The sequence below is a fragment of the Apis mellifera genome, linkage group LG12 (assembly GCF_003254395.2).
Source record: "Apis mellifera strain DH4 linkage group LG12, Amel_HAv3.1, whole genome shotgun sequence".
NCBI classification, from domain to species: Eukaryota; Metazoa; Arthropoda; class Insecta; order Hymenoptera; family Apidae; genus Apis; species Apis mellifera.
Window position 1 is genome coordinate 559,268 of NC_037649.1, and position 23,366 is coordinate 582,633.

The 23,366-nt window shown below is 40.1% G+C and overlaps 1 protein-coding gene across 21 annotated transcripts in view; it reads left to right on the forward strand.

The window, feature by feature from the left end:
• Positions 1–17,585, forward strand: part of LOC410353 (CUGBP Elav-like family member 4) — a 530,632-nt gene extending 513,047 nt beyond the window's left edge. For 10 of the 21 annotated variants that reach the window (XM_016915456.2, XM_006557596.3, XM_006557613.3 and 7 more), the window contains 8 exons: positions 1,625–1,771; positions 1,999–2,137; positions 3,791–3,958; positions 4,421–4,522; positions 8,713–8,790; positions 12,845–13,003; positions 14,877–15,061; positions 15,260–17,585. In XM_016915456.2, coding sequence (XP_016770945.1) covers positions 1,625–1,771; positions 1,999–2,137; positions 3,791–3,958; positions 4,421–4,522; positions 8,713–8,790; positions 12,845–13,003; positions 14,877–15,004 — 921 coding nt within the window. In that variant the 3' untranslated portion in view covers positions 15,005–15,061; positions 15,260–17,585. The remainder of the gene's footprint in view (positions 1–1,624; positions 1,772–1,998; positions 2,138–3,790; positions 3,959–4,420; positions 4,523–8,712; positions 8,791–12,844; positions 13,004–14,876; positions 15,062–15,259) is intronic. The other 11 variants (XM_016915464.2, XM_006557605.3, XM_016915454.2 and 8 more) reach the window with 10 other exon arrangements.
• The last annotated feature ends 5,781 nt before the right edge of the window (positions 17,586–23,366 follow it).

Sequence of the window (23,366 nt, forward strand, 5' to 3'; positions counted from 1 at the left end):
GGGAAGGGGATTTTGAGCAAGCGTGTCAACGGGTTACAATATTACCGTCGTTATATAAACTCAGACACGCCCAGCATTTGCATTGATGACGTGAATATAATATATCACCAGAAAGCTTGAAAGCTGAGCTTTTCTCCGCAGCCAGCCACAATGGCCACTGACCACCTGTTGCCTTTCCATTTATATTTTAGACGTGGCGAAAAACGTCATCGCCTTACGTATCCTCCGTAAACATCTCAAAGGGGGACGTCTTCCCCGTACTTTTTGAAAAATCCTTTCACTCGTTCAACGCCCTCCAACGCCTTCCGTCGTAACAGGTTATAAAGGGACAATAATAAAATTTCTCTCTCCTTGAATTCTCTCTTCGCTGAATATCCAACGATTTCACAAAATTTCTTTCTTCTTTTCGTCTCGTAATTCTCTTTGATAACCTGTTGTCGAAGCGTTGATTACTGTCAAATTTTGTAAATTCACGGCGCGCGAAGAAAATTCGAGATTCCTAGAAAATTATGCGACGACGGTAATCTCTCGGCTGCAGCACCGCCTCGTCTCGTGGAAATTAAGGACGGCCACGCCTGAGTATCCTTTCCATTCCACAGTTGCTCGTCATAGGGTGGATATTTATATTGCCAGCAACCTCGATCTCTCGTCGCCGCGAATCTGTTGCGCTTTGTCCAAACGAATTTTTGCAATCGTTCTTCGTTTCATCCAAGACTTGTATCAAGATCAATTTTCCTCTTGGTTCCAATATGATGATATGGGTGTCTTATAACGTATTTTATAATATAGGGTGTCCCAAAATTAACGCAAGATTTGAATTAAATATAAATGAGAGTTTTTAGTCTTTAGATATTTATTTTTAAGAATCATAAAGTGCATAGGATAGTAGATAAAGTTATTTATGGAATAACACATCGGGCAAATGCATAATTGTGACTGAATTTCGTTGATGCAGCGTTTAATTTCCTCTTGTAATGTTGTGGGATTATTAACATAGACCTTTCAAATAACCCCATAAGAAGAACCTAAGAAGAAATCTAATGATGTTAAATCACATGGTCTAAACGAGAAAGTACACGATCAGGAAATGTCTCGTGCAGTAATTGAATTGTTTTGTCTTATTGAAACCACATATTAGCCACATCAATATCATCCAATTTCGCCAGAAAGAACTGTGTTATTGTGTCGCCATATCGAGCACCATTAATAGTCGCTGCAGCCTCGTTCTCAAAAAATGGCCAAAATTCGCACTAAACAGTGACACGCTGTGGGTGCATTTGTTTTTCGCCAATCACACGTGAATTCTCCAAACACGAAAATTTTGCTGATTAACAAGCCATCGAGGCGAAAATGTGCTTCATAGCTTAGAATTATTTTGCGCCAAACTTTCATTATTTTTAAATAATGAAGATAATGAAGACATTATCGTATAATGCTCCATTTTTACTAACTTTAAACTCTCAGTTGTCAAACTGTTCTTTTTTCAGGATGAATATGAACCGATAACTTGTTGCAAAAATGGCGGCAAATTCAAATCTTGCGTTCAAATTTCGGGACACCCTTTACTGCATATTGATCGAGTTCGATTTAATTAAACGTGGAAAATCGAAATGCTTTATTTCAGGGTGCGTCATCCAGCTTAGTGGTAAAGTTCGCAGATACTGAGAAAGAGAGACAACTAAGACGCATGCAGCAAATGGCCGGGAACATGAGCCTCCTTAACCCTTTCAACGTCTTCAATCAGTTCGGCGCTTACGGCGCTTACGCTCAGGTGGGTCACATTACGGCTAATGCCTCCTCTCTCCTCTCTCCTCCTCACCTCGTATTACCCTTCGTTCTTGTTATCGTAATTGTTTCCATCCTTGTTAGAAACGATCGTCACTCGATATCGCCTCGTTACAAATTTCTAGTTTTTTTTTTTAACTTTCCCTTCCCTTTTCCTTTTCCTCGATTCTCGCGTATAAATAATTATACGAATTTTTTCGATTCTACTTACAGCAGCAAGCAGCTCTGATGGCTGCGGCAACGGCACAAGGGACGTATATCAATCCAATGGCGGCATTGGCACACGTTGGCGCTGGCCAACTGCCGCACGCGTTGAACGGCATGCCAAACCCCGTCGTTCCACCGACTTCCGGTACGTCTTTCATTTCTCCTCTTAACAATCAACCTCGATATTTCCTATCTATCTTTTTTTGACCGACGAAGAGCCGGACTAATAACAAGACCGAAGAGTTTTTTCGCACAAATATATCGTGGCAAAGGTCGAAAAAAAGGGAGAAGAACAGGAAATTACGAATATTACTCCGGCTCTTGGACCAAGGAAAATACGTTAACCGCGGCTAGAATTTTGAAAGAGAAGAAAAAAGGAAGGTGGGGAGGGGAGGGTGAATATCCGAGAAATTATTCGAAATAAATGGGACACGCGAAGAAAATATACAGTCCCCGCCCCCTTATGTACACTTTGTTGTGAAATTTCCCAGTTTCACCGGGGCGAAACTTCTTTCTTTATCTACCCTCCTCCTTCCCCTATTCCCCGCCTCCCCATTTATTCCTTTTCTCGCGGATCCCGCGGCTGCGAGAGCGCGGCACAGTCCGTTGCCTTATAACCGGCTCATAAATCAATACAACATTTTCACCGAGCGTGACTCGAGCGAAAGATATTGCCAGTACCGCGAAACTTTATCGAAAGCCTCGAACGAGGAAAGGGGGGAGAAGGAAAGCCAAAGCAGCGGTTCCTTTCCTTTTTCCACCCCCCTCCTCCCTCTCTCGTTCGCGTACACAAGAGGAGGGAGAAGGAAATAGCGCGCGTAGCGAGGTAAACCGAGCGAGAGGAAATCGGTAGAGTTCTCGGCGCGGTTTCGGAACAGCCTCTCTTCGAAACACCGATAATGCCGTTCGATAAGGGAAAAATAATATTTTTACTTCGTTCCTTCCTTCCTTTCTTTCTCGATTCTTTTCCTTTCCTGCGAGTCGCCACGCGCCCCGCCGTGGGGATACGAGCCTGTCAATCGCTGATTTCTCAATACCAGGGGTGTGGATGGATGGGGAAAAGGATTTAACCGGAATTCGAGCGAAAAAATATTATTTTTGTTCCCTCGAATCGCTTAACGAGAAGAACATTTTATCTCGCTCGCCTTTTCTTCTTCTTTTCTTCTCGAAACGATTCTTCTTCGGTAAATAATCGAGAGATACTTTGATATATATATTGAATCGATTGGATATATTTAATTAACATTCGAAGCGAGTAAAATATTTTTCTTATTTTTTTGTTTCTAAAACGTATCATCCCGTAATTCATTGCTACCGATCTCTCTCATACACACACGTTTATTTTAAAAGCTTCGTTGCGTCCGTCTCACAATCCCATTTCGAAGCTAAAAAACCGTTAACCGAGATACACAAATATTTCGACTTTTCGAAAAAAAAAATATCCCGATCCCTAATAACAAAATAACAATCCTCTCGAGATCGTGCTAAGAAAACAAAACTGAAATTTGTCAACCTGTGGCTTTGGAGGCGTTAATTTCGCCTCCGAAATCGATATCCCAGAAATGTGCGGGATCCATCCGCGGCCGATTCCTCAAACAATCCGCGAGATCTCTCCAATTACACGCACACGTGTATACGGCGTAAATATATCGGCGCGAATCGGTCGACGAGGCTGAGAGGGGAGAGGGACGACTCTCTCTCTCTCTCTGGGTAAGCGGCTCCGTCGGATGGAGGGATGAGGGGTGACCGAGGGGTCGGTGTTGTAAGAGCAAGAGGGTAACCGGTGTGTACTGATCAGGTTTGCTCGTAGGTACCGGTACAGGGCAGCCTGTTAACGGGGCGATACCGTCGTTACCGTCGCCAACGATGCCCAATTTCAACATGGCTGCACAAACACCGAATGGTCAACCAGCAGGTTCGGATCCTGGTGTCTACACCAACGGGATACCGCAGACCTATCCGGGACGTGAGTATCAACTCAGGCGCAGTGTGCCGCCCCTGCGCAATGCTCGGCCAATCGACGCCGGACTTTATTATTTTGCCTTCGCGATGAGAAGCGGGTAACCTCGCCCCGGACGGGGGTACCTACGGCGTTACCCCCCTCGATTCTTTCTTCCTCTCCGCGAAAATCTTTCTCATCTTCTCTTTCTCGAAGAAAGAGAGAGAGAGAGGTTTTGGAAAAATCTCCATTTCGAGAGAGAAACTCGTAAAATAAAATAATTCGAAAGATGGAACTTTTCGAAGCGGAGGAATCGATACGGGGAGAATCTTTTTTTTTTTCCTTCCCCTATCGTGTAAAATCAGATTAAAGTTAAGGGAGAGGGAGATCCAAGAATACACGCGACATATCGATTGGTCAGCACGCATTGCGACAGGGGCCCTAGACGTAGGTCCGTCCCCGATAAGAGCTGAGCTTACTGAAGTGTAGATGCCCTCCATCTGTCCATTCCAGCACAAGGGCTGCCTAATGGGGAGGCGGCACTCCAGCATGCCGCCGCGTATCCTGGAATGCAACCCTACCCCGGTGTCGGTAAGTTTTTTTCTTCCCCATTTACTCTTCCCCCCCCCCCTTCTCTCGATCGAGAATTCTCCGCCAAGCCTTCCGCCGTATCTGTGCAACGTGTATTACTTTTCATCCAACTTTCAACGACCAAACGCATTTTTTTTCAGTAGCGCGCTTTTTCGATAACAGCACGAGAAAAGCCTAGCCAAACAGGATTCAGCGATCCAAATCGGATTTAATAACGGAGTTTTAAGGTTAAAAAGAGAGGGGGGGGGGGGAGAGAGAGATCATCATTATCATCATTCTCGCGAATATGCATATCTCGTGGTATTCCTGATACGACAATTTTCTATTTCGTCGAATAAATTTCGAAAAGAACGAGAAGAACGATTTGTTAAAGCGAAGAGAAATGGAATTAAAAAAAAAAAAAAAAGAAGGAAAGCGAAAGCAAATGAATCCGAACGTTCGATTTTAATATGCTTTTATCCGAGCACTCGAGCACTTAACTCTGAAAAATTCGATTCCGCTGATCGCGTTTCATGGCTGTTGCATGCAACTATTGCTCTCGCATGTGTACATTTATATACGTATATTATACGTAAATGTATATAAATATATATACATGCGCTATACGCGTAGGTACAAGGGATGGAAGGTAGTAGGGATCGAAAATACCTTTTCGACGTTTCAGTCGATGATCACGACTCTTTCAACACTGGACAATGTGAAAAAATTAATTTTGAAAAATTACCACGTTCCATCCTGTCGTACACGCGTATATACGCCAATGTATCGACGTTATCATCGTGTGATTATTATATATACATATCGTATACATATTACATGTATATATATAAGCGCGTTATATAATGCTTCTGGTGTGCTGCTACAGTGTAATTTCAATGTTCCTTTATAATATATACTTCGTCTACGTTTTATATATATATATATTTATATATAAAACTCTTGAGCGCATCGTGTACCGTGCATGTTCATCGATACGCAAACAACATACGCCGACGTTATAATCGGCTGTCGAAGACCCGAACGATGTTACATCAAAATGCGATATACACCGGGGCAGAAATTATAATCCAATAACCAACATCAAAATGGACGATTCCGTTTCAGAGATAATCAACGTGCCGACGTAACTATACTTCGATTCGTTCCGCTCGCCGTTAGCAATTAACGCGCGGGGTTTGATGAATTCTCTGTCCCAATGGTTAAATTAATAACAGAGCGAGCGAGAATTGGTGTTTCGCTGTGGAAAGTCTCGTAACCAGCCCGTCATTATCGACTGCAAAAACATCGAACCGCGGAAACCTTGACGCGATAACAATTATTCCGGGTGTAAACAGGGTGCGCGCAGGGTGTGGCACTAACTCCGTACTCGATACCCAATGAGCGTTCTGCGAAAAGTAGTAATGGGAATAAAATTTGCAACGTTTTATCGCTATTCGAAGTAATTTTTAATCTTCCTTCGGAAGAAGAACCGATACGTCGCGTTCGCTCGAACGTTGGTTGAAATATTAATTTTTTTTTTCCTCTATCAAATGTAGCTTTAAATATTTCGAAATATATATTCGATCGATTAGATTCTTTATACTTTTTCCGGATTGAGCAAAATTAATTCAAAGAATCGAAAAAAGAACGTGATATTTTTATAATTCTATACTTGTAATCTTCTTTTTCTTTTCTTTAACCGATAACTAAAAAGTAATAATAATAATAAATGTCTGTATACACCGTGTTTCTAACTTGTTATTCAACGCGAATGGATTAATTCCGGGCTGAATACGGGTGGAAAATTGGTAGGGAGTTATTTCACATGTGAAAGTAAATCAAAAATATAGAGTAGAATTTTTTGTTCCGGGTCTTTTTTATTTCGCTTTTTTTTTCCTTTTTTTTCTTTTTTTCTTTTTTTTTTTTTTTTTTTCGATAAAACGAAGTTTGAACATGTTTGGACAAGATTTATTCAAGTATACATGTATTCGAACTAAATTTTCTCGAAAACGAAATGTCAAGCGAAAAAATTTTTTGTTCATTTTCACTAATTGTTCTTTTGTATCCAATTCAGCAGTTTTTTTTTTTTTTTTTTTGCTTTTGCTTTTCCAGAAACTTTATATTAAATTTTTCATTTATTTTCGCACATGGAATAACTTCATATCCGGTTATATACGCAAACTTGCCACGCTCTGCGCAAAGTTACAATGGTGGGAAAAATTTACTTATGTGCAAGTTCAGCTGAAAAGTTATCAGAAATAATGAAAGTCTTGTCGTTCAAGTTGTATCTCTTTTCTTTTCTTTCTTTCTTTTTTTTTTTTGACGTTAAAACAACCCTTCACGATACTCGAACAACGTTCTTAACATTCAAAATACGAAAGAAAGAAAAAATATTTCGATATTTCGAGCCTCTCCCCTCCCATCCTTTGCGTATTCCTTTCTTGTATTCCGCCCATTAACCAACCTGGTAGAACATCCCTTTTGGATATCCGCCCGTTCTGTAACCGAAAATTGGTAAAAATTCATCAAATTTGAGGTATGACGTTCGCGTATAACGCGGAGGGCCCCGCTGTTTGCCAAAGACTCGAAAATAGGATATCCTTTTTCTGTGTATTTTCGTCCAATGTACACAGAGGCGTGGAGATCAGCGAGTGGAAAAAAAGCAATCCGAAATATCGCGTGTCCGCTCTACTATCCGGGCGGTGGTAACCCGACGGCGGTACATGATGGCGTATTTATTTCATACGCCAAATGTCGGGACCATCGTTGGAGCGAAACCGCCTCCGCCAACGTCAATCGGAATATATTAAAGCAATGTTTGCACGGAAATAATTAATTTCCAAGCGAAAATTTACCTCTTCTGATCTGAGAGAGCGAACCGCGTACTACCCCCTCCTCCCCGATCATCCCTCCCTACATTCATCCGTCACAAACAAATATCAATCGCCCGCGCGTTTTAAATATTTGCCAAGGTATAATTAATGCCGTTATAATTGCTTTTCTCTAATATATATCGTGTAGCAAAAGTTCCATTCGATCCATTCCATTCCATTCCTCCCCGCCCATTCGGAAATCGTTTCCAAGTTTCTAATTCTTTCTCGAACGAAGATTGGAAGATTTTTTTCGAAAAAGTTCGCTTAATCTCGCGCAGGATCGAGAAAGAGAATTTTCGTATATAATCGACGATATGTTCTTCTCTCGACGTTTCCAACTCCCTTTTTTCCAACGCGCGTGCGTCCTCCTCCGCGGGAGGACATTACGAGAGGACGGAACGTGAACAAGACTTTAAAAGGATATCGCGTGACATTTAATGTCGGTAATATCCGATAGGAGCGTAGCGAGATACAAAAGTATCGTGTTAAAAGTATGGCGGAGAACGGTGAGAACGTTGAGGCTCGAATATCCTCGTCGTGGAAAAGACCGCAACGAACGGTGGTGGTGAAAACGAGACTTCTCCATCTGGTAGACTTTTTTTTTTTTTCTCTCTCTCTCCTTTCACTTCACACAGTTTCACCCGACGCCTGACGAGACTACTTCTCATTAATTCCACGAGCAGCGGAGAATTTAGCGGGGGTATATATACCCCCTCCCCTATTTTCGTTTTTCGGGTTTTCGGTGAATTAAACGCGGTTGTTTTCATCGTGTTCCTCCATGTTTTGTTACGAGCAATTATAAACTGTCCTGCCATAATTATTTCTCGACCGAACAACAATGCAATTTCGCATTAACTCGATTGACGTCCACCATGCAGTTTACCTTTTATTAATTTCGAATCTCGTTACACCGTTGCATTTCCTCGAATTACAAATTGTCAACGTAATATATATATGTATGTATATATATATAGGTATGTACTATTATATAGTTACTCTTTGGTTTCTGAAAAATATCTTTGAATCGTTACGAGATTACAATATTTTTGGATTCGATTAGTTTCACACACATTTTTTTCTTCCCAATCGAGAGAGAGAGAGAGAGAAATCTAAGTTGTCGAAAGGATATTTTTTTGGAAGCCAAGGCTAGAGGAGAAAAATTTCGCGTCTCTGAAACACGTCTCCGACTTTGCTTTCCCCTTCACACGAAAACACTGATGGCCACCCTCGAAGCTGTATTATTACGGAAGCGAAAATAGAGAAGAATAAGAGCAGCATGCACCGCATTGTATAGATGTGGACACATCATGATGTATTTGTTATTTGTTACTGTCGCAGCTTATCCCGCCGTCTACGGCCAGTTTCCTCAAGCTATTCCTCAGCCGATGACCGCCGTGGCACCCACGCAGAGGGAAGGTAAGTACAAAACACTCATCAACGTCTGTAACTGTTGACTGTAAACACGAATGATTGTAGTCCCGAGATTGTAGATCCCAACTCCCAAACGACCAGACACGAGTTTATCCTTCGTCGTAACGTCGTCCAAGGTACACAATTGCGATCCGAGGGGTGGGAGAGAGGGATTTAGATTGTTGCGAAGCGAAAAAAATGCGTGGAGAACTCGCAAGAAATTAATGAACAACCTCATCTTAACGAACCTTGAAGTTGAAGAAAATCTCTACATACGTTTCTTCAATCCGATCTTTCTTATCTATTATCCATAGTTGCTAGGACTTTCCAAGCCTCGAATTTTCAAAGTTTCGTGTTTCGTTCCCGATAGTTGAGCCGATTTTTCCACGATTGAAATTTGAATCGATCGAGGATTAATCGAAATCTATAGCAGAAGAGAGCGAGTCATTCGTCAACGTTGATTCGTTTCTAGGAGGAAACGACAGAGAGAGAGAAAGAGGAAGGGAGGAGGGGATTAAAGATGGCGGATAAGCGGGAGGAAAGAAAGAGGATAGGAGGCGAGCGGAGCGCCAGCGCCTAATTGCAATTAACAACTCGCCATTATTAGAATATACGACGCCTAACAATGAGATAATGCAAATAAAACGAAAGTTTTAATTACTTTGCCGTTACGCCTGCCGGCGATCCGTTGTTACATCGTAGGATAATGGGAAGTTTACCGCGACAGCGTCCCCTCCCAACCCCCTCGATATTCCCTATTTTCCGCCCTCTTCCTCCTTTCCCCCGTTTTTTCTCCTTTCCCTCCCCCCCTCACGTATCACGTTGATACATTTTTCGCGATATGCTCTCATCGGGATGAGATAGCTTTTCTTCGCTTTCTTTTTCTAACGCGGGCGCACGTACAAAGAGAGAGAGAGAGAGATTGAATTTAAAGAATTTTTGTAAAATTGTAAAATCGAAAGGATTCTAATGTATTTCGGAATATTTGAGTTTTCGAGATTTTCATCTTTTTCCTCCCCCTGGAACAAGTGGTGTTGAATATTGCGAGGAGAACGAGAGGAAGAAGGCACACCAGGCGGCAACACCAGAGAAGAGAACGATATTATTATAGTTTATTTCTCTGTCTATCGTTGCACGACGTCAATTTATATCAATTTTTTATATTCATTGTCCTCGCTTCGTTCCTCGTTTTTTCTTTTCTTTGCTTCTTTAATCTGTTCTCAGTGTATATATATATTTTTATATATAAGTTCTTACAAGGTGTGTTCTCGGTGTTCGTGTCTATCTCTCTTCTCTTGATCGATGTCGTGGCGCAACGACATTTCCTCAAACCAACAAGTTTCCACGGAAATTCCACGTTTCATTCTTTGGATGGGTTATATATCGGTGTGTTTTCGTTGCACTCAATGTCACTATTCTTAGCTGTGCTCGGTGTTGCGCTGTCGACAAACATTGATCGTTGCTTTCCCACGACGATCGAATCAACGTACAACACAGCATTAAATGTATAGAGTGTGCACTTATTAAGGGTATCGATCCATGTGTACATAACATCCTCGTTCCTCGAGATCGGAAACGATCGATCTTTCAGGAACTCTCTCGTTCTTTTTAATTTTGGAGAAAGAAAATTTTCGATTCGGACGAAAATCGACAAAGATCGACAAAAGCTACTTTCAATATTTAATTTCTTTGTGAAAGTGATATAGAGATATTTCGAATATATCGAAATTTAACTCGAGTTTTTAAAACAATTTATATCTTCTTCCAATTTAATAACAAAGATTGTTTAAATTTCGAAGAAAATTAATTCTAAAAAAAAGTGTTGAAAGTTTTCTTTCAAAGAAAACGCTTGTATAATTTTGATATACATAGCGGAAAATTATTAATTAATTGGACAGCGAAGAGAGAATTATTAATAGCACACTCACGTTCGGAATAAAACGAAAGGATTTCGAATATTAGCTCGATACTCATCTTAACGTTTCACTCCTCGGTGTATAATACAACTCCTCCCCCCGAGGGAGGTGTTGCTTTCATTAAATTCGCGTGCACGTCCCGCGCGCGGGCCAATTAGAGAGTCGAAAACCAATTTCAGGATCAACGATCGCATGGCACGGCGGCGTGGTTAAATTTATAGCCCGTTCTTCGTGATTCCGGCGTCCACCGCAATTCCTCCTCCTCCTCCTCCTCCTCCTCCGTCGGAACCGGAAACCCGTCGACACCGGCTCTAATTTGGGTTTCACGTGACAACTACGATCGAGTTATTACCAAGTCTCCCACGAAAGAGAGACAGAGAGAACGTTGTTTGCGTAAACTTGCTTACTTGTTCTTTCGTTCCATCCAAGGAAAGAAGATATATAAAATTCGACGAAATTATCGAGCGATTAATTGGATCCGAGTTCAGTTCCTGAAACTGAAACTCGCTCGACCATTTTGAGAGCCGTATAATCGACTAAGAACTATGAAATGAACGAGAGCCGCGATCGTTGGCGGGGCTGGAAACGGCACAATTATACACACTCTCTCTCTCTCTCTCTTGCGGTAATTCGACACGGTAACGTTAAAGTAAAAGGCGTGCAAGTGACAGAAGAGCGGAATCTCGGGAGAGCAGGGAACGAACGAGTCGCGATGAGTAGCATCCTAAAAGTTGAGTGGCAGCCATCTCATTACTTAAATGCGTCCGTTAGAGAAGAGAGAGAGGGAGAGGGAGCAAGTTTCCACGGTCATAATCGCCGCTAATTGACGTCGGAGTTATAAAGTTCAGTGAAATTAGCTAAATCCGTATTTGGACTCTCTCGTTATCCCCTTCTTCCTTCGCTCTGCCTCTTTCGTTCAATCCCTCCACGAATTAATCGTCGGTGTCTTTATATGTATCGGTTGACTCTGAGGATTAACGAAAGAATTTCCTTTTTTTCTCTCTCTCTTCTTTTCTTCTTGTCAAACTTCGCTGGAATTGAATATATAATAATAATAATAATCGGAGGAGGAATTGCGCGTCGTGTTTGAACGAGAATTAAACGAACGCACGATCCGTCATCGCGTTAATTGACGGGAAACTTTCGAGAAAGTTTTGATGGTGGTGGTTGGAAGGTGGATGGAGATGGATAAAGAAAGGAAGGAAGGAAGGAACGAAATCATTCGATGAGATATTGGAAAATTGAAAAAAAGAGGGAGGGGGGAGGCGAGTTTTCACGCAAATGTTCGAAAAAGCAGGGGATCATTACACGTGGCATTATTATACATGACGACGGATCAACATGTCTGGCATTCTCATGTAAAGTGTCGCACCATCGTAATCAGTATCATCACTGTCACCAACACTCCTATAAATATCCATTTGCATTCATTTTATTAAAAGTATCCCTTCACCTCGCTCGTCATTGTGTTGTGAGTCCCAGTGTTTGTGTGTTTGTATATTTGAAAGTATAAATACTCAACGTTTTTTTACTTGAAAAACGGGAAGAAACTCATTGTCGTAAACAAACATCGTCGTGACATTCTAATCATTACTCTCTTCGTCGGCTCCCCTCCTCCCTCATTCGATCCATTTCTCTCATTCTTCGCTCTCTCTCTCTCTCCCCTTCCTTCTCTCCTTCCCTCGTCGTCATATATATCTCTCACTTTCTCAACGTTCGATCCAGATCAGTCATCCCTTGCATCTTCCCTCTTTTCGAATCCCGAAAGTGACGCGATTCATTGAAAAAAAAAGAAATCATCCTTGAAATATCCGCGCGACGAGAGAGAAATCAGATTGTCATTGTCAAAGACGGTCACGAATCTTCATCTTCATTCATCAAAAAGAAAAGAAAAAAAAAGAGAAAAAAAAAAAGAAAAAAAAAAGAAAAAAGAAATAAAGAAAGGCATCCAGACGAGAATCGTCGAAGTATCCGGGGAGAGAAGAAATGTGTGCATACTCGCTGTGACGCGAGGTGGCACTCTCCCTATCGCGTCGGAATCATTATATTGCGAAGAACGAAAACTCATCCAAGAAACTAACATTCTAACTTGAGTATTATACTTCAAGTTTAGATGTTTAGATGTGCTCTGATTTATATGGTAGGATGCTCTATCTCAGGACCCGAAGGCTGCAACCTGTTCATCTACCACCTGCCTCAAGAGTTTGGTGACGGTGAGCTCATGCAGATGTTCATCCCCTTTGGCAACGTCATATCCTCCAAGGTTTTCATCGATCGTGCCACCAACCAGAGCAAATGCTTCGGTAAGTGCAAGCCATTTAACACTTGGAAGAAGTGGCCCTTGGAACGGGGAAAAAACGGAAAAATGACGACGACAGGTAGGACGACGAGGCTAAGAGAGAGATCCTCCCGAAAAAATTTTCTCTTCTCCCTAATTTATCATTTCCCTTGCATTTTTAACAATTATAGATACGATTCCCTCGACTTTTCTTGTTCGTCGAATCGAAGAAACTTTTTCTAAAATTATTTCTTCGAGTTCGTTAAAAATAGAAAATTAAAACGGACGCTCGAAGCTTGAATTAATCCTTTCGATTATCGAAAAACCTCGAATCTGTATCTGTCTATACGAAGGTATGAAAAGAAGGAAAAAACGGATTATCGAAATCTTTTAGAATTCGAAAATTGTATCCTTTCGTACGTAAAATATTCAACTCGTCGAGCACGAGAGAGATTATTCTCGATTTTACAACTTGATGAACCGCGACTGCTTCTTTCTTTCTTCCTTTTTTCCTTTTTTTATCAAAAGTGAATATACTCGTCCGATTGTGCGACTCGACTCGGAATGAAACTAGGCGGCGGTCCTTTCGCGGTTAAATCGGCAAGGGATCGGGACAAAAGGAAGACCTGAAAAAACTGTACAGCCAACGACAGGCTTTGATTAATCGGGATGAATGCGCAAATATGAGCGCGGATAATTGGACGGATATATTCCCTGATATATTCTTCTTAGCCTATTCACTCGTAACTGGCGCGATTAATATTTTTCTGCCTGTATCGGCGCCGATTATCGCGGCGGATACAGCCGGATGAATTTCATCCGTTGAAAGGATGCTTTTCTTCTTTATATCCCCGCTCTCGTTCTCCGTGTAATTATCGAAAACGTTGATGAAAAGGGGAGGATGTCCAAAGTATCATTCGCTCCTGGAGAGAGGGGAGGGGAGGGCTTGCACTTTCGAATCGACTCTGTCATCAATTTTTCCCCGGGAAAAAGTTGCAATAACGAAAAAGAATTGTCGAAATATAAGAGAGATTGTATCTTTTTCCTTTGAAAGAGAATCATTCGCATCCTTATAGGCAGAAAATTAAAATATTCGATCGAATTTGATCGAAAATATTTACAACCTCTCCTCCAAGGTAGATTCGCGTAAATTATCGGGCAAAATCGCGATTATTTGCTTGAAATTCGACGAAGGAGGGAGAAAAGAAAAAAAAATTCTTTTCCATGGAGCAGGGGGAGGAGGAGAGGGAGGTAAAGCCTCTTCAGTCACCTAGTAAAAGTAATTTACGAACTCTGGGTAAAAGCGGTGGCCGTTGAGCGATGAGGAGCCGCGATTGGTCAGGGAATAGGCCGCCATGATGGCAAAACTAAAATTGGATCGGGGCTAATGGTCAAAATTGGCTTAAACTGGGAGGGCCCTGATGACCTTTCAGTGGCGCTTCTGTTGTTAAGAGCTTCGTTATCGTCCACCTCCTCTCCCTCCTCCTCTCCCTTTCTCTTATTCTCGATAAAACTTCGATAGTACCGAGATCCCCTCCCCCCCTCCCTCGAAGAAAACTTTTTATTCCTCGCGGCGAATCAGCTAATCTAAATCACTGGTTACCAGGCCCTTTGCGATAATGCCCCCCTCTCCCTCCTCGATGCCCCCAGGTGTCGATATTCAACTTCCCGTTTTCATCGTAAAGTCGAGGAATATCGCGCCAATATTTCCAAATTTCTCCAATTTCTCGAAGATGGAAGGGATATTCGTGTATCCATCTCCTGAGTGGACAGCCAACTTTTCCTTTTCCCTCGAAGCGATGAAATATTCCTCTTCTGTTCTCTTCTATGGTGGAAGCAATTTGATTTAATTATCTGTCCGGTCGGTCAGGAAAATTGATCGTTTCCGATTCTTTCAGGTTTCGTGTCGTTCGACAATCCAGCGAGCGCGCAGACAGCAATTCAAGCGATGAATGGCTTCCAGATAGGGATGAAGCGTTTAAAAGTCCAGTTAAAGAGGCCCAAGGACGCGAGCCGGCCATACTAACCAAAGTCCTAGCTTAGAGAAACTGGACGATACGCACCCTACATCATAACCCACAGAGTAAGTTTCAGAGAATGACGAGGAAAGGGATGATTCTAAGATAATATATATATATAAAAAAGGAGGGAATAAAAATAAAGGTGTTTCGAATAAGATTGTAGAGATATCGTACGATTCCTTCTCCTTCTCCTCCTCCATCTTCCTCTCGTTTCAATTTCGCAGGAACTAAACTAAGGAATCGAACATTTCTAATTTCAGATGTCGTACAAGAACACGGGCTTATTGAACGCTCGACGATCAGAAGTGATGAGTTTGAATCACCGTTACAACGCTCTCCACTATAATAACCTAGTATACTAGTTAGATAAATTAATTAGAGGATAACAATTAGAAGTCGGTAGAGATTGACTTCGCCGGCAGCCTTCGAAGGCGGCGAGGACGAAGAGGCTGATGAGAACGCTAATGAGAACACATTGGATGTCCACAGCGCTGAACCCAGTCCGAGAGAAAGGCGAAAAGAAAAGAAAAGAAAAGAGAAGGGAAGAGAGGGAAAGGAAAGGGGGGAAAAAACGCGAGATTAGTAGGATTCACGCTTCGAACAAAACGAAACACTCTCGGATGCTCGGATACGATTAATCCTTTTACTAAACAAAAACAAAAGAAAAAAAGAAAAAGAAAAAAAAAAAAAGAACGGAACACGCGTCGATCTTTCTCATCCTCTTCTTTCTATTTTCCTACATCTTATTATATTTTATACATATTTTTTCCGTTCTTCACTCTCGATCCCTACTGCCAAACGAGAACCCGTATCGGAATAACGGAGCAAAGAAAAAAAAAAAAAAAGAAAACAAAGAAAAAAATCTTTCGATACGCGTTTCTTCTCGACGACGGCGACTTCGTCGTCGTCGTCGTCGTCGTCGTCGTCCTAGTAACGAGTTTTATCATCCGATCATCCGGGACAAGTAGAAATTAAACGGGAGCCTTTAAGAGCCTCTCGACCAGGTTTTATCGTTCCGACGACACGCTAACTCTTAAATAGTTTGATAAATCACGTGATGGGAAAAACGTTCAAGTGCGGGCGACTTTCCAGGTAAAAAAAAAAAAAACGGTAAAAACCAAAGAAGATATGAGAAGAAGAAGAAGAAGGAGAAGGAGAAAATAAAAAATAAAAAAAAAGAAAACTCTTAGTTCCTGACGAAGCGGCATGGCGATTGTAGCCGACCGACTGTTTAAGAAAAAAAGAAAAAAAGAAAAAAAAAAAGAAGAAGAAGAAAAGTTAACTATTACCGCGATTCGACCCATAGCGAAAGTACCTATTCAGAGATTCTCTCTAGGGAAAACACGAGTCCAGTGTGTGTAATCGGTTGAATTCGTTGTATCGCCTTTTTTAGAGAAGAAGAGGACGCAAACTTTGCCAATTTTTTTATTTGACAACCAAAGATACAACAACAACAACAACAACAACAACAACAGCAAAAAGAAAACCGTCGAATATCCGGAATAGACAAGGATTTTTTCGTCGAACAAAGTGATCATCGCGTTTATTAATATTATCGCGGATAGGAAGAAGGTCGTTAGGATCGTTTCTTACGATACGTAGTTTACGGTGTTCCGTGGAAAGGACCGACGCGGTCTCTCCTAACGCAAATTTGTCAATCACGTATACAGGGTGCTCGTCTCACGCAACGTCTTTAAAAGAAAAAAAAAAAGAAAACGAAAACGAAAAAAAAAGAAAAAAAAAAGAATGAAGAATTTCTAAAATGAAAACTACTACTACTACTACTATTATTATTACTACTACTACTACTATTATTACTATTATTACTATTACACACACACGAACACGCGCATTCACAATCTACATCATGTATACATGTACACACACGACGCGCACACACGACGCACACACGGTGGCCGAATACATATATATACACACACGTACACACAGATATTACATACACGTATATATATATATTAACCGATACGAAAATTATGGAATCAGTGCCGACCCCAAAACTCGCGGGTTCTTCTTATCGGTTCTTCTTATGTTTATAAGAATTCGTCGCATACGCCGTAGGTTTTATATATATACATACATACATACATACACACGTGAGAGAATTTCTAGGGATAGTTAGCGCCGTGTCAAAAAGAGCGAGGTGTCATTTCGAAGTGTCGTTTCCGGTCGTCCGCGCCACGGCGCTCGTTTAATCGCCCATCAACCGTCGAGAATATATTTATTGATTACACTAGCCCCCCCTAATTCATCATCCTTATTATTATCGATCGTTAAGTATCGATTTAAGTATGGTTAAGCGAGAGAAAGAGAAGAAAAAAAAGGAAGGGAAAAATATTTCCGGCCGAAAACTATTACGTATTCCTTTTGTACAAGGAGGGAGGGATCGTTCGATCACTAAAAAAACTCGGTTCCGAATTCACACAGATCCGGGATTCCTGTCGTTGTCCATTCTCACGGCTCGATCATTCGAAAAAATGATGACGAAATCGTTTTGTCGTTTCACCGACGCATCGCCCGAGAAATGTCAACCAGGCTGTGATTATCCAAACGAAACAAAAAAAAAAAGAAAAAAGAAAAAAAAAGAAGGAGAAAGGGGGTTGAAAAAAAGGAGAAAACGACGCGACGACCAAGGGGACTGTATATATATATGTATATACACGCAACAACAACAAGAAAGATCGAGTGCCCCTCTTGCGAGGAATTGTTTCTGTACGACATGGAGGGGGAAGAGAAATAGTATAGAATCAGAATTGAACTTAGAAAGAGCTTTATATTTTAATTTTTATTCTACCTAGTCTGTGTCTAGTCATTTTTATATATTTATATATACTCGATAATATTATTTCGTTCTACGTACGTAAAGAACGTGTTTTCCGATATATAAGATATTTATTTAATTATTCGCGTGAAAAAACCAATGAAACCAAAGCGACTATTTAAAACTTAGGATAAACTATTTTATATTATCTTTCGAAGGTCTCGAGGAACTCGAGATCAAGTGCAATTTCATTTCTCTAGATTAATTCATTTATTTTTTTTCTTTTTTTTTGTTTACTTTACCAAAGTACGTTGTTCCTGAGAAATCATCACGATCGAACGTCGCGTCTTGTGTAATTTATTTCATGTATCTCTGGAATGAATATAACGAACACTATATTCATAGTCAAGATCTGCTTCTCGCGAGAAGCTTGTGGTTGTGTTTATCACATTATCCTTATTGTTCCTCGTTTGTTTTCGTTAGAAGAGTATAGCTAGCTTGTTATCATCGCGATTCGTTTATAATCTCGTCTCAAGAGACAACGATGACAGTTAGAGAAAGTTTTTTTTTTTTTCTTGAATAAGATTTATCCGCAAAGCGAGACAACACGTACTTAAGTTGGTACATGAGTTATCATAGAATTTGTGCCTACCCTGATGTGAAATGGCAACGGACGGTACACATTGTGAATATTTTTTTAAGCACGAGAATAAATAAAACATTTGGACATTTAACGAGCGATGCCCGGTCGAATTAAGAAGAAAAAGGAGAGAGAGAGAGAGAGAGTTTCGCGCGAGCTTCATGATTCATACGATTCAAGAAAGGAGGATAAGAGGTGGAAAAGAGAGGGTGATTACGAAGAACGAAAACCAAAAGATGCGCAAAGTACGTTAGAGAGAGAGAGAGAGAAACTACTAGTGCAGGCGAGCGATGGAACGGAGAAGAAAACTCTGATCTAGCGGAAATAATCCAACCAAAGTACCAACAACTATTCTATATATAAATATATAAATATGAATTATTGAAGAACGAAAATATATATATATACATATATATATATATATATAAATATTATAAATATGAAATATAAATGAAATAAATATATATGTATATATATATATATACATACATATATACATATTGACCGATCGAAGAAGGTAAAACTAGAAACTTAGTAAATTATTATATAGTTTAGCTAAATCAACATGGAGTAAATTATTATTATTTCGAAGGACAGGGAATGGGAGGACCGGCTCTAGTCTGGCGCAATTTATGACACGACTAAAAGCTATCTCAAATTTATACGCTATTTAAATAAATATAACAAATGCTACAAGAAAATATATATATATATATATATATATATATATACATATACATATATATATATAAATGTATAAACGAATATACGAATATACACGTATTGTACGGACGTATATATTTATTTATATATTTATATATAATAAACGTATAAATAATGTATTTATAGTTTATAGGGGCAGGCAACGCCCCTTCTCTTTACTTTTCCACCTGTTCGTACGATATGTTGCCTGTTGCGTACACAAAACTTGGCGTACACAAGACGAACGAATCGTTGCAAGAGACACTTAATATACTTGCTAATATTCACTTATACATACGTACATACATACATACACGCAACCAAATATACGATATAATTAATGTAAAAAAAGGAAAAAAAAAACAATCGTGGTACATACGTGTACGTGGTTCACGTGTACGTGAACGTGGTGGCGCGTACAAGTAATTACTCGCGAGACTAAGGAAAGAAAAAGGAGGGATTATAAATTTCTCCCCTCCGATGGAAAGCCCAAACGACTTGCTAGTTATTGATCAAATGTTATTATACCTATCTATATATATATATATATATATATATATATATATATATATATATATATATATATATATATAAAACCAATTGAATAATGAATAACAGTAATAGTAATAATACAAAAATAACAACAATAATAATAGTGACAACAATACTTTGTAAGACGTATACATAATTTATACTACGCGATAAACGTATATATACATATATATATGTATATATGTGTATATATATATATATACACATATACATATACCTATATATATATATATATATTCTTGTCAGTTAGGAATGCTGAAAATTCGTCTAGAAGCATATATATATAAATATATATTTTCTATATATACACGCATATAATATATATGTATGTATATATGTATAGACTGATGTATCGAGGAAGCGGGCGTAGATTCGCTGAAATAACGCCATCGAAAAAAAAAAGAAAACAAAAGAGGGGGAAAATAAGAGAGAGAGAGAGAAAAGCGCGGGAGAAATCTTTGCCGGGACGTGGACCGAAAGAAATCGAAGGACGGTGAAGTGAGAGCGAATTTTTGAATCCACCCAGAAAGAACGAAACGTTACGCTTGAGATCTGGTCTTCGTTCGACGGGAGTGAAACCCCGGAAGAGGAGAGAAACGGCTGATCAGAAATCAAATTTGCTAAACAAACTATCCGAAATATGTGTTCAATGAAGGCAAATGGTAAATATGTAAGAGAAGGAAACGTACGAATTAACGCGACCGATATGTTTGCCAATCCGAGGTCCAATCACAGACCAGTAAGAGCAATCGCGATCTGAACGCCCCCCGAGCACGTTGATCGAATCACGTCACGAGCGTAAACATAATTAGGAGATGCGTGCATCAACGGCGCGCGTCTGTCTTCATTCGCTCGATGCGTTGACACGCGAGACAGAGAGAGAGAGAGAGAGAGAGAGAGAAAGGCCTGCGGGCTGTGCCAGTCTGCGGATGAACGTTTCATTTCTCATGGCATTGTGCACGGTACGCGTCCGGCAAAGACGATTAGGGGACAAGCTGAGCGGATTAGACCTCGTAGCTAGATACTTGTCTACGAGTTTACTATTGCCGCGGCTGGAATCGAATCAACGCATTCCATTTTCGAGATAGTACACTGGCTATATTAGCGTCGTCGCTATTAGTACGCGTATACCACGGACACGAGGCCCCTATTATTCGTTCGTTTAGAATATTATCAACATCGACGAGCATCCGTTTCGTGCTATTAAGTCTCCGTATTCGAAATATGAACATTTATCGAATTTTATTAGTTTTTTTTTTTTTCTTTTCGTTCGCGATTAGATCCTCGCCTTTTCACTTCTCCTTCTCCTCGATTCGGTTCTTACTTTATTAACGATTATTAATCGGATTTGTAACAAAGTGTTATTTTCGGTTTCAAGTGAGACAATATCGGTTTTGAGTTTATACACTTAGTAGTACGATGCAACGTAGAGGAAGGGACATTTAGAAAGTGATCGAGAATAGAGACACGCGCACACACGTATACACACACCGCACACACAACACACATCAGACACAAAGCGTAGATTCATGCGCATGCGCGCCAACGCGAATATACGAAGGAAGAGAGACAGGAAAGGGAAAGAGACACGTTTACTGGTAAAAAAGAAAGAAAGAAAGAAAAAGAAAAAGCTTGTACGGCAAGTACCAATTGATAATATCACTACGATCTAAGCTTTTTAATGTTTAACGGTACATAAAAAATAGCGAATATCAAGGTACTCAACCTACCCTAATAAAAAAAAAAAAATACCATAATAATAGCTAATATAAATTCATATTATAAATATTAATGTATACAATATACATATAAATGTATATATACGAAGGTAAACGAAAATTGTAAACAAAACCGAAAACAAATACAACTATTTTATCCAACAAAGTTTTTGCTACAACCGAAGTAGTATGCATCTCGCTATGGAATAAATATGAGACTTAAGAGAGAAGTAAGAAAGAGATAGAGAGAAAGAGAGAGAGAGAGAGAGTGCGTGTGTGAGTGAATGCACGAGAGAGAGAAAGAGAGAGAGAGAGAAGAATATTCTTAGCTAAGTAAGAAAAAGATGAAAAATAACGATAATAGTTAATCTGTGAGGATCAGCTTCGAATTTATTTTTACAATGACGTGATGTAATGCTGAGACGAATTCGCTGCTCGCTAATTAAACGTTCCGAATTCTACTCGGGAAAAAAAAAATTCATGCGTCCTGACGACGCACTCGGGTATCGAATTTTCTACCGAATCTCAGTTCGACGCCGGATCTCTAAGAATTCTCTTTCTAAGGAAAAAAAAAAATAAATAAATAAATAAAAAGAAGAGGGAGAAATATTCTCGAGTCGCCTAGTCCGTCGCTGAAATTTTTCTAAAAATATAAAAATCGATACTCGTGGTCGTCGTTGTCCGATAGCATCGTCAGCCGTAAAAATTCCACGGAAAACTCCTCGAGGAAGGAGAGGGAAGGAAGAGGAAACGAAGGAAGGAGAGAAACGTTGGTTGGTATTGTCTTGTCTCTTTCCAACCAGGGGGGAAATTTCTTGGAATTTTTACGGTTACAGGCAAACGAACAGGGACACGAATATATTCGAATAGGAAAACGGAAACGGAAATATATCCTTCATTCTCGAATATATATATATATACACACACACACACACACATATATATATATATATACATACGAAACTTTAACCAAATGAATAACGAAATACCAAACACCACATTATAAGAAACATTAATTAGAATTTACCATACACCATGTACTCGCACAACAACAAAGATGGACAACAACACAGCTAAAATTATCAAACCCTCTCGACACTGCTATACCGCGTTCATCGATCCGAAAAATTTCACGTGGAAAATTACAATTGGATTCAAGTCACGCGCGCCGCGACCTGATATCCGGTAGCCGTGGTGTCGGTGATACTAGGAAACAGGGTATGTTTTTGCAATTATTTGCATAACTTGTAAACTAGCAACAAAATAAAATAACACACGACGACAATTCACGTTCGATCATCATCCACTTGCACACGATACACATCCACCCACACACACACACACACACGCGCGCACATACACAGAGAGTGAGAGTGTGAGAGAGAGAGAGAGAGAGAATCCATAGCTACCCGCTTACGTACACCGTTAAAAAGCACACAACTCGACACATGTTATCACGTGAACCAGCAGCAAGGTATGGCCGCCATACGCATCCGATATTCGTACGTAAAATTCACGCGAGCTATACGATATACGATATACACACACGTTGTATAACACGAGCGGGGCTAAGCATTCACTTTAATCGTATTATCTTTAACACGTATGGATATTAAATTAGATAGATCCCGTCTTTAGGCTTTAACAAACCGCGACCGATCATTCAAGACTCGACAATTTGTGGATCTCACAGGATTTTTCATGATCATCATCGTCGTTATTTTTGACGCGACTATCGCGCACTGCCACTCTCTGCTCCCTTTATTCGTGCAATTTCTCTAATATCACGAGAAATGATACAGTGACGGATTATTTTTTTTTTTTCATTAAATTATTCGTTGAATTCAATTCCCGCAACGCAAAAGGATAATGATTTTTTCTCATGGTAATGTTTTTGCGTATTTCAAAATGGATGATGAGAGAGAAAGAGAGAGGAGCAGCGGCACGCGAAACATCAAAATCACGTTAATCATCGA